The sequence below is a fragment of the Galeopterus variegatus genome, unplaced genomic scaffold, assembly GCF_000696425.1.
Source record: "Galeopterus variegatus unplaced genomic scaffold, G_variegatus-3.0.2 Scaffold97, whole genome shotgun sequence".
NCBI classification, from domain to species: Eukaryota; Metazoa; Chordata; class Mammalia; order Dermoptera; family Cynocephalidae; genus Galeopterus; species Galeopterus variegatus.
In genome coordinates, this window is record NW_007726208.1 from 305,887 (window position 1) to 319,587 (window position 13,701).

The 13,701-nt window shown below is 35.7% G+C and overlaps 1 protein-coding gene and 1 non-coding gene across 2 annotated transcripts in view; both read right to left on the minus strand.

Moving 5' to 3' along the window:
* Positions 1-2,631, minus strand: part of TMPRSS11E (transmembrane protease, serine 11E) — a 39,469-nt gene extending 36,838 nt beyond the window's left edge. Inside the window, exon 1 of the mRNA XM_008583319.1 lies at positions 2,566-2,631. Within this exon, the coding sequence (XP_008581541.1) occupies positions 2,566-2,573 (8 nt within the window). The 5' untranslated portion in view covers positions 2,574-2,631. The remainder of the gene's footprint in view (positions 1-2,565) is intronic.
* Positions 2,632-4,755: 2,124 nt separating this feature from the next.
* Positions 4,756-4,829, minus strand: TRNAI-GAU. The gene has a single exon. It is a non-coding gene; the product is annotated as a tRNA-Ile (tRNA).
* Positions 4,830-13,701: the final 8,872 nt, after the last annotated feature.

The window sequence follows — 13,701 nt, forward strand, 5'->3', positions numbered from 1 at the left end:
TAGCATGATCATGTAGCACCTCTGGGCCTGAACCTCACTGGAGTGTCCCTTCAGTATCACTGTTGACTAATTTCAGAGTGTAACATTGCTAGATTAGTTTGACACTGATGTTTTTTCTGTAAACAAACAGACTTTTAAGATCTAAATAAGATCACCCTCTGTTTGACACAAACTACCTAAACGTCTGTATCCTCCCTTCAGTTTCCCATACCTTCTGAAATTATCCTCTCCTTAATCATCACTATGTGGCATAAATGAGTACTCTGCTCTCTGGAGGGAAAGGTGACTAGCAAGAGAGTACCTCCCATTAAGATATAATTACACCAGTTTAAATAAAACACAGGGCTACCTCTTTTGACAACTGACCTATTTCATTTATGCTTTAATTTCTTTCAGCCTTACAAGTTCCACTCTTTTTTGTCTTTATGTATCAGTTCTTCTCAAACTTTAGTGTGAATAAGAATTATCTTGTGTAAATTTTTAAAATGTGATTCCCATGCCTCAACCAGAGATTCATTAGAGTTTCTGAGAGGGGAGCTGGACTTCTCTATTTTTAAATAGCACTCATTGACTATAATGTGGGGGGGTTCATGGGCCGCACTTGAGAGACAGTTCTTACCCTATTAGGTAAAAATTAAAGGTGTCCATTCTGTTTCATTTGAATATCATTCATTTCACCTTCATCTGTATTAATGTGTGTAGATGCTAATGCCTGTAAGTTCAGTCTTCTTACCCTTAATTCTTTTCAGTAGTTGCTGGTGAATGTAGTTAGTCTACACCTCCATCATCACCAATAAATATATATTTTTCTTTCCAGACTGCTTTCCTATAAATTTGTTACTGAAAAAGTTTTCATTTACCTTCTGCTCTGTGTGTGTGTTTATAAAATTCATATATTGATTTCTTTATGCTCAACAAATAGTAGAAAATAAGAAGTAGGGGAAAATTGAAGCAGAAGAATAATTATGTTTACTTGGTCCAAATTTTTTCTTACTCTTGAATTTAAAAAAGAAACTACTTATTCAGAACAGGTGCAGTGAGGGAAGAGACCATCAGAAATTTGGCTGAAGAGGAAGAAAGATGCTATTTGATAAAACTCCTCACCTATTTCTTGTATGCTTTCCCTGCTATGAACCAATGACCTTAAAGAGAAATTCTCTATTTACAACCCGTATTTCAATTACACCTCTTTCTTTAGAGCATTCCTGTTGGCACACTTACTCCAGGTGTGCACAGTAAACTTTATTCCTTTCCATACTAGCCCATTCTCTTAACAGCTTCAAGTCCACTCAAAAATAGTTGTGTTCTGCTTTTCATATAATCTTCAGATGAAAAAGTTGTTTCTGTTTGCTTGGTTTTTTGGTTTTTTTCCCTTGAGATGTAATTTCTATCTACTCTGAAGCAGGACTTTAAAAATTAAGCATATCTTTTGCTTTGAATTGGAGACTACACAGAAAAATTCACTTTAATACACATTAATAATCAAACTGCAGATTCACTCAGAACTATCATAGATCGGTAGAAGCTTTCTAGAAGAACTGCTTTCTATAGTAATAGTCTTAAAACCAATTACATAATCTGACTATTTTTCCCTGTTAAGTGAAAATCACAGATTCCATTGGAAATTTTATATTTTTCAAATTATTTTCTTCTCAAAGTGGAAATTAATCAAAAATAATATGCTAATATTTTAATCAGAGAAAATAAAATTTAATCTGAAGATAAAATTATTTCCATAGTCCAAACTAGTACACCGAAAGCTTATTACTGGTTAGTTTCTAACTTTGAAAGAAAACAACCTCAAAGTAATTATGACATCTGTTAGAGAAGTTTATTGTGGCCAGGCACATCATTGTATTTGCATCTAAAATCTGATCATAATAATTTAATCATACCATCTTCTCAAATTGTTTCTTATTCTTTTAAAATATCTATAATTTTTGTTTTTAATTTAAAAAAAAATTTTGGTGGCTGACCAGTACAGGGATCCAAACCCGTGACCTTGCAGTTGTAATGCCGCACTCTAATCAAATGCGCTAACCAGTCAGCCTAAATATTGATAATTTTCAATTTTAAACTACTTATAGAAATAAATCATTTTGATCTGCATGATTTCAAATTTATTTTTTCCCATCTATACCTTCTGAAATAAAAGTACTTTCTCAATAAGACAAGGTCCAAGCTAAACACATTCTATTCCTCTTGAAACAAACAAACAAAAAGACAGCTGTCAAAGTGTACCTTTACATTTTGTAGAATGCTCCTGAAAGTATACAGAAAAACACTGTGGATGGTACAGGAGAGGACAGGGAACACTAATATAGAAAGAATAGAGATCTGTTTCTTGGGCTGGCCAATTAGCTCAGGTAGTTAGAACATGATGCTGATAACACCAAGGTCCAGGGTTTAGTCTCTGTATTTCTTGACATAATTTCATGTAAAATCTCAAATATATTTCTCTACACTAAAAATGATAATAAACTGGAATTCTACACATTCTTTGGTATGGCTTATGCCATTTTAATCTATAAGTTACCTTCAGACAGAAAGGAAAAGGGAACTCACCGATACATTGCTGACCAGCAAGGAAGAGTCCTGTGGAGACCAAGGTCTGCAGTCAAGTATATACATCCAGCTCTATCAGTGACTTCCTGGGCTGGACTGAGATGAAGAAAGAAGTCCTGGTGATCTAAATAGAACCAGTCTGACAAGTCTTGGGTAGTGTGGTGGGGACTGTGTGACTAGCAGGACAAAGACAAATTTTATAGGGAGCAAGAGCAAAAATAATTTATAAGCACTTTCTAGGAGAGAAACTTAAATGCTATAGTCTTAAGATAGTTTTAAAAAAATATTAGTGTAAACCAGAATTTTTTGAAAAGTCAGATGTTCAAATCTAGAAAGAAATTTTAAAAACATCTTCTCAACCTCCTCATGTTTCCAGTGAAGAAACTGAGATTTGATTAAGTCAAATAACTTAGTTAAAATTACATAGTTAATGAACCACCAAACCAGGACTAACACCTGTATTTTTTAAGCTAATTTGGCATTTAATGAAAGTTTTCCTTTGGTATTAACTATAGTTCAGCTGTTGAAAATATATTAGAAATTAGAAAATCAATAACATCTTGAAATTTTGTGGAATCATTTTTCTAGAAAAGTCAAGTAATTTACAAATATTAACCCCCAACTGAGACAGTATATTTCTTTCATTATACTGGAGACAGACATATCAACTAACACTGAGTCACCATTGTCTTATTTCTGAAAAGTAAATAATACATATTATTTAAATGTATGTTAACGCCATATGCAAATATCTATGTGTTTGTGTCAGGTGTAATCTTTAAATTGCCTTATTTAATCCCATAAATCATATTAAGTGTTTCTCCTCTGTGCTTTCATGGTATCATAACACTTTCCTCATTATACTAGAATTTTTGTTTAATTGAATCTCAACTTCACTGGACTGTGCATTCTCAACAAAGAGGGACCTTATTTCTAGCATATATGGGCTCCCAAAAATATGCATGGAAAGGAGGGAGGGAAGAAGGTAGAAAGGGGTTGTGTGTGACCAGTCCTAAAAATCACCATAAAGAAAACAAATAAATATTTTACTGCATATCTGTTTAGCCAATGGCTCACCTTAACAGATGCAGAAGTTGGTATTCATTGTGAAGCATGATATTAGGCTGCCAAGAATTGAAATCACAGCAACCCAAGAAACGACTATGTTGGAGCATGCTGTACTTAGGACTAGAGACATATGCCCTTTCTATTCTGGTTACTATGTTACTTAACACTAATAAATATCATGTATGGTTATTTACTTGAAGTTTTTCAATATATAGTATCAGGTTTCTGTATACTCACTTGAAATGTATAGTTTAGCCAAAAATAAAGAGGCAACAATAACAATAAAAACTTTGGGTTATGAGATCAAGCTGTTTTTTTCATACAGCCTTTAAAAAGTGAAATGTCTGCCAATGAAATGAAAATATATCTTAATAATTATATTCAATTTTTACTCACATTCTGTGAAAATATAGATTATATTCTTGCTTTCAAAGGAAAACAGACTCCTACTCAGTGTAGCTTTGGGACAAGATTTGCCAGACTCATTTTAACAAAATCTCCTGACTTTTTTTTCCACAAAATCTAGATTCCAAATTCAAATAAATTTTTTATATGGGCCTATGGTCCTGTATACTTAGGTTTATGTATACTTTGAAATGTAGATGCAGAAAATGAGACAGCTTTCATTTTTTTAAAAAGCCTGAGTATGTGCTACAATTTCTAGAAAACCAGGGATTAAGGATATGTAAATAGAGAATAAGTGGATGTCAGCCTAAAGATATTGAAAGATAGTCATAAGTATGTCCTTATTTCCTATACTAATGGCCTTTGTTCAGGACACTCAAGGGATATTACAGTGCATGTCATCAAATTTCATGATATAGCTTACACTTTGGTAGAAATTTAAAGAATGACAGGCAAAGAAGAAGAAATAGAGCATTACACTCTAAATTATTAACTAAATGGAGCATGTCATATGTTTAAGTATTTCTTTGGTAATTATTCTAGGGGTTGTAGAATACAAAAGCAAAATGAATTATTTAAAAATTAATTGATCTCTAAGGAAAAAAAAAGAATCTTAAATCAATAGTTTGTCTTTTATTCAAATGTTTATTTTCTTCTTTGCTGTTTTTCTGTAATTATAAATTTTATCCTATAATCCTCTTTTTCTTTTTTTGTGGCTGGCCAGTTCAGGAATTGAACCCTAGACCTTGGTGTTATCAGCACCACACTCTAACCAACTGAGCTAACTGGCCAGCCCTGTTGTACAATCTTTTCATCCTACACTATAGTGTGAAGAAAATGTTTTCAAAGAGTTACCCTTCTCTCTGTGCTGAATCAATTGGTCTGTCTTCCCTGTGCTGTTCTGTGCAAATGGCTCAAGCTGAGTCAGGAGGAACATATTTGTGGACTTGAGTCCCTTGGAAACCCATAGTAGATATGTTACACTGCATAACAAGTAAAACAGCAACTTGACCACAGGCATTTTTATATGCCAACAAACTATTTAATAGTCCTTCCCACACTTAGCAGTGTCACAGCAATGAGGCATCTGATGGCCTCAAGCTAAAGAAGTATAGTGCCAGTGTCACTAGTCATGGATGATTTTTATCATTGTTTGCATATCCCATGTTTTGTACCAAGTTCTTTTAGGCCTGATAATACATGGATGCCTATGTATAATAATCTGATTAATTTATGGAAGCTCTTAAAGTTATACCTAGGTTGTGTCTCTGTAACGCAAAAACAATCCTTTTATTGGTCAGTTTATTGGGATGTACATTACAGACTAGCCAATGTTGTAAAAACTAGTGAATGAACTAGTTTTCTGGGTAAACACAGATATTACAATTTGTGGATCCATTCTCTTCTGTCATGTATTGTTTTGAAGGTACCTGTATTAGTCCATTTCCATTGCTTATAACAAAATACACAGAACTAGGTAATTTGTAAGAAAATGAAAGTTATTGCTTACATTTTCTGAGGCTGGGAAGTACAAGTCCAGGAAGCACATTTCATGAAGGCCTTGGTGGTGGCAGAGTATCACATGGAAAAATGGCAGAGCACAGAGACTAACCTCCTCATTCACTCTCCTTTGAAAGCCCTCCATGACCACCATTTTTGGTCCATTCACTATGACATGGTCCTATAATCTAATCACCTCTTCAAGGGCCCACCTTTCAATTACCATAATAGGATTTCCCACCTTCTTAACACTGTCACAGTGGGTCAAGTTTTGGCAGGTCACTCACTCCAAGGCATTCTGCATGTGGCTCTGCAAAACTCATATCTTCTCACATACAAATACATTTATTCCATCCTCAAAGTCCTAACTTGTTTCAACTCAAAAATTCAAAGTTCAAAGTCTCATCTGTGAAATCAGTCCAAGTTATCTACTGCTTGTGAGGGGTCTGGTGATCCAGCCTGGCATGTGAGAGATCGGGGACCCAGCCTGATATGTGAAAGGTTTGTGACCTAGTCTGTACAATGGGCTTGAGGGGTCTGTGAGCTCCAGACCCAGCCCTACCTCGACAATTGGCCCAGTAGGCAGGATTATGGGCAGGAAAAATAGCTCTACAACATGGATGCTGCCAAGGCTTCCAGCTTGTATTTTCCAAAGCTGTGGGTCCATCCACAGCTGGGGCCAATTTAGCCATGGCTGGAGCAGCCAAAGCAGCTGGGGTGCTGGTGTTGGATGCAGCTTCTCGAGGTGGCCCTGAGCAGCAAGGCTGTGGAGAGCACCTCAGGCCTGTTCCCCAAGACCTTTCTGTCTCCCTAGGTCTTTGTGTCTGTAATGGAAGTTGCAGCCTCCAAGATCTCTGAAATGCATGAAGACAGTTATAGCAATTGCAGAACATCTTATAGAGTATTATAGTAAACAAACAACATTTTAGCTGAGGATTCAAGACAAAGAAAAAGAGAGTTGGTGACAGAGTAGTGACAGCTCGTTCTCTAGCAGTACTTTTACACGAGTTCTCCTTGCTGAGATAGGGACAAAAATTAATTAATTATATTGATATTTTTGTTTTCTCAGCTTGAACAAATTAAGGTGCATTGGTACTGCCTCATATTGAGTGTTCTCCCAAAACTTGACCCCCACTGTGACAGTGCTAAGAGAGTAGGAAATCCTACTATGGTATTTGAAATGTGGGGCCTTCATATAAGGATCTGCTAAGCTTTACAATACATAATGACACATATACCAAAAACCAGAGATAAGGTTTTTGGAATTTACTAACAGTAATAGTGCTAAAACAATCCTTTAACTGTTCAATTCATTGGGATATACAATACAGACTAGCTAATGTTATTAAACTAGTGAATGAATGAAGATAGCACTTTTGGACCCATTTAATCCTCAGTTTTCTGTGATTAGTCTCTGAAAAACACTTCTAAGATTAATCAGTTTCCTGGTGGGAGATAAACTTTCAATTTTCTGAACAAATTCTTTCTGGGACATGAAATAAATTTATTTATCTATACTCCATTCCTTTACATATAGACTCTCCCCCAAAATCTACACCAAATTGATAAAATAGGGATCAAATTCAAGAAAAAGTAGAAATGTGAAGTTTTTCTACATATTAAGTCACTTGCTCTGATAGAGCTACAAATATAGCTTTGAGTTTTCTGACAGCAAGGATAACAAAGAAAACTTAGAGTTAATGAATTCTCATTACTGAAAAGAAAGAAATGCATCAAGAGAGAATTTTTCCTTCTACTAGTTGATGGAGAAATTTCTCATATGGGATTCACACTGAGCAATGCATTGAATAATATCAGCAATATTTTTACAAAAAGTAGGAGAGAATTTTATACAACTACCTCTTATAATAAATTCAAAGAAGCCTGAGAACACAAGTTTGAAGTTGAAGTTGGTGACAGATTTTTAAAGGAGATATACTTATGCGGTCATGTATGTATACTTCTACTGGTCCAGCTTGATCCAAAGGTAGAATTAAAGTACCTAGATTAGGGTTTGGATCCCTGTACTGGCCAGACAAAATAATATAAAGAAAGCACCTAGATGAGGAGTACAATGTTCCTTAGATAAACTTCCTTAAATATCACTTCTCTCAAAAGAACTTTATAAGAACAGAATAGGAGATAATCTGAGTTCATATCCCTGACTACGGCCTAAAGAGTTTGTAATATACATTGCTGATTGAGGGACTATTGATTTACTTTGTTAAACCAAACAAGCAGCTGACAGAATCCATACTTTATCAAAACTGAGGAGGTAGATGAAATTTTACATTAAAATAAAATCTCATAAAATTACGATTTTAGATTAGTGCACTTTGACTATTTAGTAGATTTGGTGTGGCTTGTAGTGTTATACTTCATTGTTTAGTTACTTGTGTAATGTATCTCAACAAGAGCATAAAAGCAAAATAGTTTTTATTTTTTATTCCAATCAAGGCTTCCAACCATGATGTATCAAGTGTTCTCACATTCCTTAACGAAATCCTGGCACATGCCATAACTTTCTAATAATTATTAGAACTTCATTTATCCAGTTTAAAACTTCAATTTTGAAGCTGACAGCAATATGATCACCCCCTTTTTCCTCACACAAATTGTGATGTTGGTTGTTTGGAGTAGAAAAGCTGGAAAGAGTTCTGGCTCTGAGAATTCCCTCCTCTCTTCCCACTTAGCTCCTCTAGTTTTGGGGTCAGAGAAGGAAGACAAAGGTGGTAGAGGCCCTGCATAATTAGTTATGTGTTGTGTGGGAAAGTGTCCAGGTCCTTGTCTGGCTCAATCCAGTTTTACCTACTGCTAACAGATTCTGGAATTGAGACCTCCTTGCTGGTGATGTGATTGCTTTTCTATGGATGGTGTTCATCTTCATTCTAGCCCCCTCACTCACTGAGGAATTCCTCAGGGAAAAACAACTTCTCCACCTTTGGCCCTGACATCAGTCCATGCCCCCAACTCCCTCTCCAGCTAGAGTGTCCCTCACTTACCAGCTCTCTTACCAATTTCCTAACATCTATGCTGCTTTTCATATAGCCATGGTAACTGCCAGATCATTTTATGAGCCCTCTAAGAGCCACAAAACACCAGGATGGGGAGAAGTGGGAAATTCATTTCCTTTCTGAAACAAACTCTAGACTACAGTCCCTCCCTACTCTGTTAGCGTGAGCTTCTCCAGCAAGCTCCTCTCCTTCAGAAATCTGAAGACTAGAACTAGGCAGTTGTCTTTGATTCATAGGTGGCTCCCAAACCTCAGGCAGCAAATGCCCAAGTCTTCTAAGAAGGTACTCACCACACTGCTTTGCCATAGCAGCTCCAGATGTACCTCTCTGTTCAGTAGATTATCATCCAGCTGGCTGAGGGACAAGTTCCAATCTCCCTTCTTGCATACACACACACAATCTTTACACATGATTCTCCCAGTGAGGTCCCGTCACTTGGCTTGAGGAGGAAAAAGTAATAATCCTTTTCCCTCTGAGAAGAAGAGTAACCTTTCCCTGGGAGCACTGTGCTCTCCAGGAGTCTGCTTACTTGCACTGATCCTGTCCTTAGCTTTCTCCTTGTGCATATTGGGAGCTGGGTTCTAGTTGCTGTTAGGAGAGTCAGTTATTTCATCTCACAGTGTGTCTACCATTGGTGGGTGGGGGGAGTGTCTGGCCCCATTTGGGGGGGTCTCTTTGGAATTTCTCATAGAAAGGAGTTTACTTAGCTCTTCGTTTTAATTATGAGCACACAAAATAGTCCCACTCAACATCCTATAGTCGTTGTTTACAAGTGTATCTAGTTATGTCCCCTGATTTCCATAAGATTTTGTACTTCTTGACGTATTTTTAGCATGACGTTTCATCATTTTGGTTGAGTCACTGAATATATCTATTATTAACCCAAAATTATTTGACTATTCCTGCCTCATCTCCAAATACTAGATCTCTCTTCACTCCCTCACATGGACCATCTGTTTGCTCTTGAAGTCCTGAATTTAATTCTGCCTCATGGTTCTTATTTTGCTGTTCCCATTTCCTAGAATTCTTTTCCTATTGATTTTCCCAGCACTCACTCTTTCACTTTATTCGTGTCTGTGTTCAAACATTTCTTTGAGTCCTGACCGCTCTGTCTAAAACAACCTGTCCCACTATCATCACCTATTACTCTCCATCCCTTTAACCTGCTTTTTCTTCTACAAAGTATTTATAAATACATAAAATTATTTATACATTTTTTAAATTGTCAGTTTATGCCACTGAAATGAAAGTCCCTTAAAACTGAGAACTTTATTTTGTCCACCCTGGTTCTATCCCCAGGATCTAGACAGTACCTGACATGTGGGCACTCAAAAATATTTGTTGAATGAGTTGATTATTTATTGAGCATTTCTTTGAATGCAATCTCTTTATGTTACAGTAAGAGACTACTGGTGTAACTGGATAGCAGGTCCCCCTACTCAGTAAAATTAGTAATAAATAACACTTATGGAGTGTTTAACTTATGCCATACCCTCTTCCAAGCACTTCACATGTATTTATTAATTTAATCTTCACAACAATCTTATGAAGTAGTAGTATTATCTCTATTTCGCAGATGGAGGGAAGTGAGATACAAGGACTTATGTAACTTAACCTGGCTCACACACTGGTAGGTAGATAAGCTGGGACTTTAGCCTAGTTCTTGTTTACAGGCTGAGCTGTTACCTATCACAATTTAATTCTGCATTTCTAATTTCTAGTTCTAGTTTAAGGGCTAGGCTGTTAACTACCATATTTTAATTCTGCATTTCTAACTTCTAGACAGGTGGTCTCCCAGACTTAAAATATTTTTGATAAGTCACTCACCTTAAGTCCTAAGAGACCATTTTAAAAGATTAAAAAGATCATTTTTAAAAATCTAAAAGTCTAGCCAGAAGGAGAATATATGTAAATTACCTCATTTGTCTGTGAGGCATTTGTTTGACTTTTAGTCGAAGATACAAAGTCTTAGTTTCTTTTTTAAAAACATTATTCACCAATAGTTTTTTTTGTAACACCTCATTCAAAAAAAAAAATAGAAATAGAAAAGGATCTTCAACAATATTAATAATGTTAATGTAATGGAAGATACTATAAAATATATTTTTCTGATACTACAATTGTCTAAATTAAATAAAGTTAAGTGGTGTTAAATTCATTGAATTTGAACTGTAAAAGCCAGCAATAGTTGTTTATTTATTTATTTATTTTTCTTCCAAATTTTATTTTATTTTGTCAATGTACAATGTGGTTGATTATTGTGGCCCATTACCAAAACCTGTGTCCAGTCCTACTTCCTGAAGTGTTTCTCCTATGTTTTCTTTAAGAAGTTTTATTGTTTCAGGGTGTATATTTAATTCTTTCATCCATTTTGAGTTGACTTTAGTATATGGTGAAAGGTCTGGGTCTAGTTTCATTCTCCTGCATATGGATATCCAGTTATCACAGCACCATTTGCTGAAGAGGCAGTCTCTTCCGCAGTGTATAGGCTTGGTGCCTTTGTCAAAGATCAGATGGCTGTAGGTGTGTGGGTTGATTTCTGGATTCTCTATTCTATTCCATTGTTCCGTGTGTCTGTTTTTATGCCAGTACCATGCTGTTTTCTTTATTACAGCTTTGTAGTATAGTTTAAATTCAGGTAGTGTTATGCTTCCAGCTTTATTTTTTTTGCTCAGCATTGCTTTGGCTATGCGAGGTCTTTTGTTATTCCATCTAAATGTCTGGAGAGTTCTTTCCATTTCTGAGAGAAATGTCATTGGAATTTTGATGGGGATTGCATTGAATTTGTATATCACTTTGCATAGTATGGACATTTTCACAATGTTGATTCTTCCAATCCAAGAGCATGGGATATCTTTCCATCTTCTTGTATCCTCTCTAATTTTTCTCAGCAGTGGTTTGTAGTTCTCATTACAGAGATTTTTCACATCCTTGGTTAACTCAACTCCTAAGTATTTTATTTTTTTGGTGGCTATTGTAAATGGGCAAGCTTTCTTGATTTCTCTTTCTGCACAGCAATAGTTATTTAAATAAGTTCTGGCAATCACAATAATCACAAAAATTCCTTGAACTTTTTAAGTCAAGTGAACAGATATGATGTGGTCAGGGGGAGGAGTGGAGAGGAATGGGCAAAGGGGCATGAAAATCAACTACAAAGTATATTGAGAAGTAAAATAAAGTTAAAAAAAAGAAAAGAGGAATGGAAAATAAATAAATAAATAAATAAAATAAGTTCTGGCAAGTTGTGCTTGATGCATATGTCTCTCTGAAAGTTATGAAATTATTTTGATTACAGTAAAGGGAAAGGCTAACAAAAATTTCAATCTTATTTAAGAAAAAAACTTTGCCCTTATTCATCTTTTATTCCTCATAGCATTTAACACAATGCCTAGTACAGCAGAGGCACTCAAAAGTCTTTGCACAATTGTGAGAAACATTGCTGTAAAATATGTTGTTCTGCTGGTTTAAAATTAGACCTAAGTGAATACCACTTTGGTTTTCGTCTAAGATCACAAGGCTTCTTTGATCTCTAAAAACCACAACTTCCCATCACTATCCCAAACCCTAGTTTACTACAATAGTATGTTTTCCTACCTATTAGTGGCTCTTGCTTTGTTTGGGCCTAATAAAGTTATAATGAAATACAGAAGTGATAATGAGACCTGTCCTACGTGTGGAAGATCTGGAAGTATGAGATACAAATTATTAAATACAACCTCGAAACAAGCTGTCAGAATGAACAGGCCATTTCTTTCCCATCTAAAAATATTTAAGGGATCATGTCATCTGCAAACAGAGACATACAACATGGATGGACCTAGAGAGAATTATATTAAGTGAAACAAGTCAGGCACAGAAAGAGAAATATCACATGTTCTCACTTATTTGTGGGAGCTAAAAATAAATAAATAAATACACACAAAAAAACGGGGGGGGGGCAGAGAAGAAGATACAACAATTACAATTCCTTAAAGTTGATACGACAAGTGAAAAGAAAGGACATTGTTGGGAGGGAGGGAGGAGTGGGAGGAGGGAGGGACGTTTCAGTAATGGGCCACAATAATCCACCACATTGTATATCGACTGAATAAATAAATAAATAGAAACATTTGTCTATAATATCCTTGTAATGCCTCTGTATAATTTTGGTATCAGGGTAATGCTGGCCTCATAAAATGAGTTTGGAGAGGGAGGAGGGAGGGAGGTGTCGGTGATGGGCCATAATAATCATATACATTGTATATTGACAAAATAAAAATTTAACGAAAAAAAATAAAATAAAATAAAAATAAAAAATAAAAATATTTAAGGGAGAATATCCCACATCAACAGCATTTTTATTCCTGATGTACAGTTTAAGGAGAAGGGAGGGCTAAAGTTGGGGCAAAAAAATCCCAGAGCAAAAACAGTCTTTTGCTTAAATATTTTGTGGTAGGAGAGTATGGTAAAGTCAAGCACAGGCCTTTTTTTGTGTTTTCCTTTTACTCTGCATCACTCAGCCCTGATTAACTGTTCTCTATATTCACCTTAGAGAAGTTCACCAATGGTTCAGTGTGTCTATTGCTGAATTACTCAATGGGAAATGAGTTTCACATCACATTTCACCTTTCAGAACAAATGCCAGCATCACCACCACTCCCCCATTCTTTTATTGAGAAAAAAGAAATAACAATGCCTAAACTTTCTGAATATTGAATAGTATAGCCTTTTAATGATAAAGCAATCAAAATACTTAGTTGAATCTGAAAATAAAATTAAATTTTAATCAGTTAAATCCACAGATTTTAAAAAATATTGATTATGTTTAAGTACTGTACAGAGTTCTGAGGTTAGAAGGTAGAATGTTTAATTTCTTTCTGCCAACAGGAAGGCATAGGAGGAGGCAGGCAGGGATGCTCCACGTGTGGTATGGAAACAAAGGGCTAATGGAAGAGAGGGAATGGAGCAATGAAGGTAGAACACTACATTTCTGTGAAAGGAACAGAGTTATTTTCTTTTTTTTTCTTTTTTTTTTTTTAAAAAAAAAAGATGACTGGTAAGGGGATCTTAACCCTTGACTTGGTGTTGTCAGCACCACGCTCACCCAGTGAGCAAACCAGCCATCCCTATATGAGATCCGAACCCGTGGCCTTGGTGTTATGAGCACCAC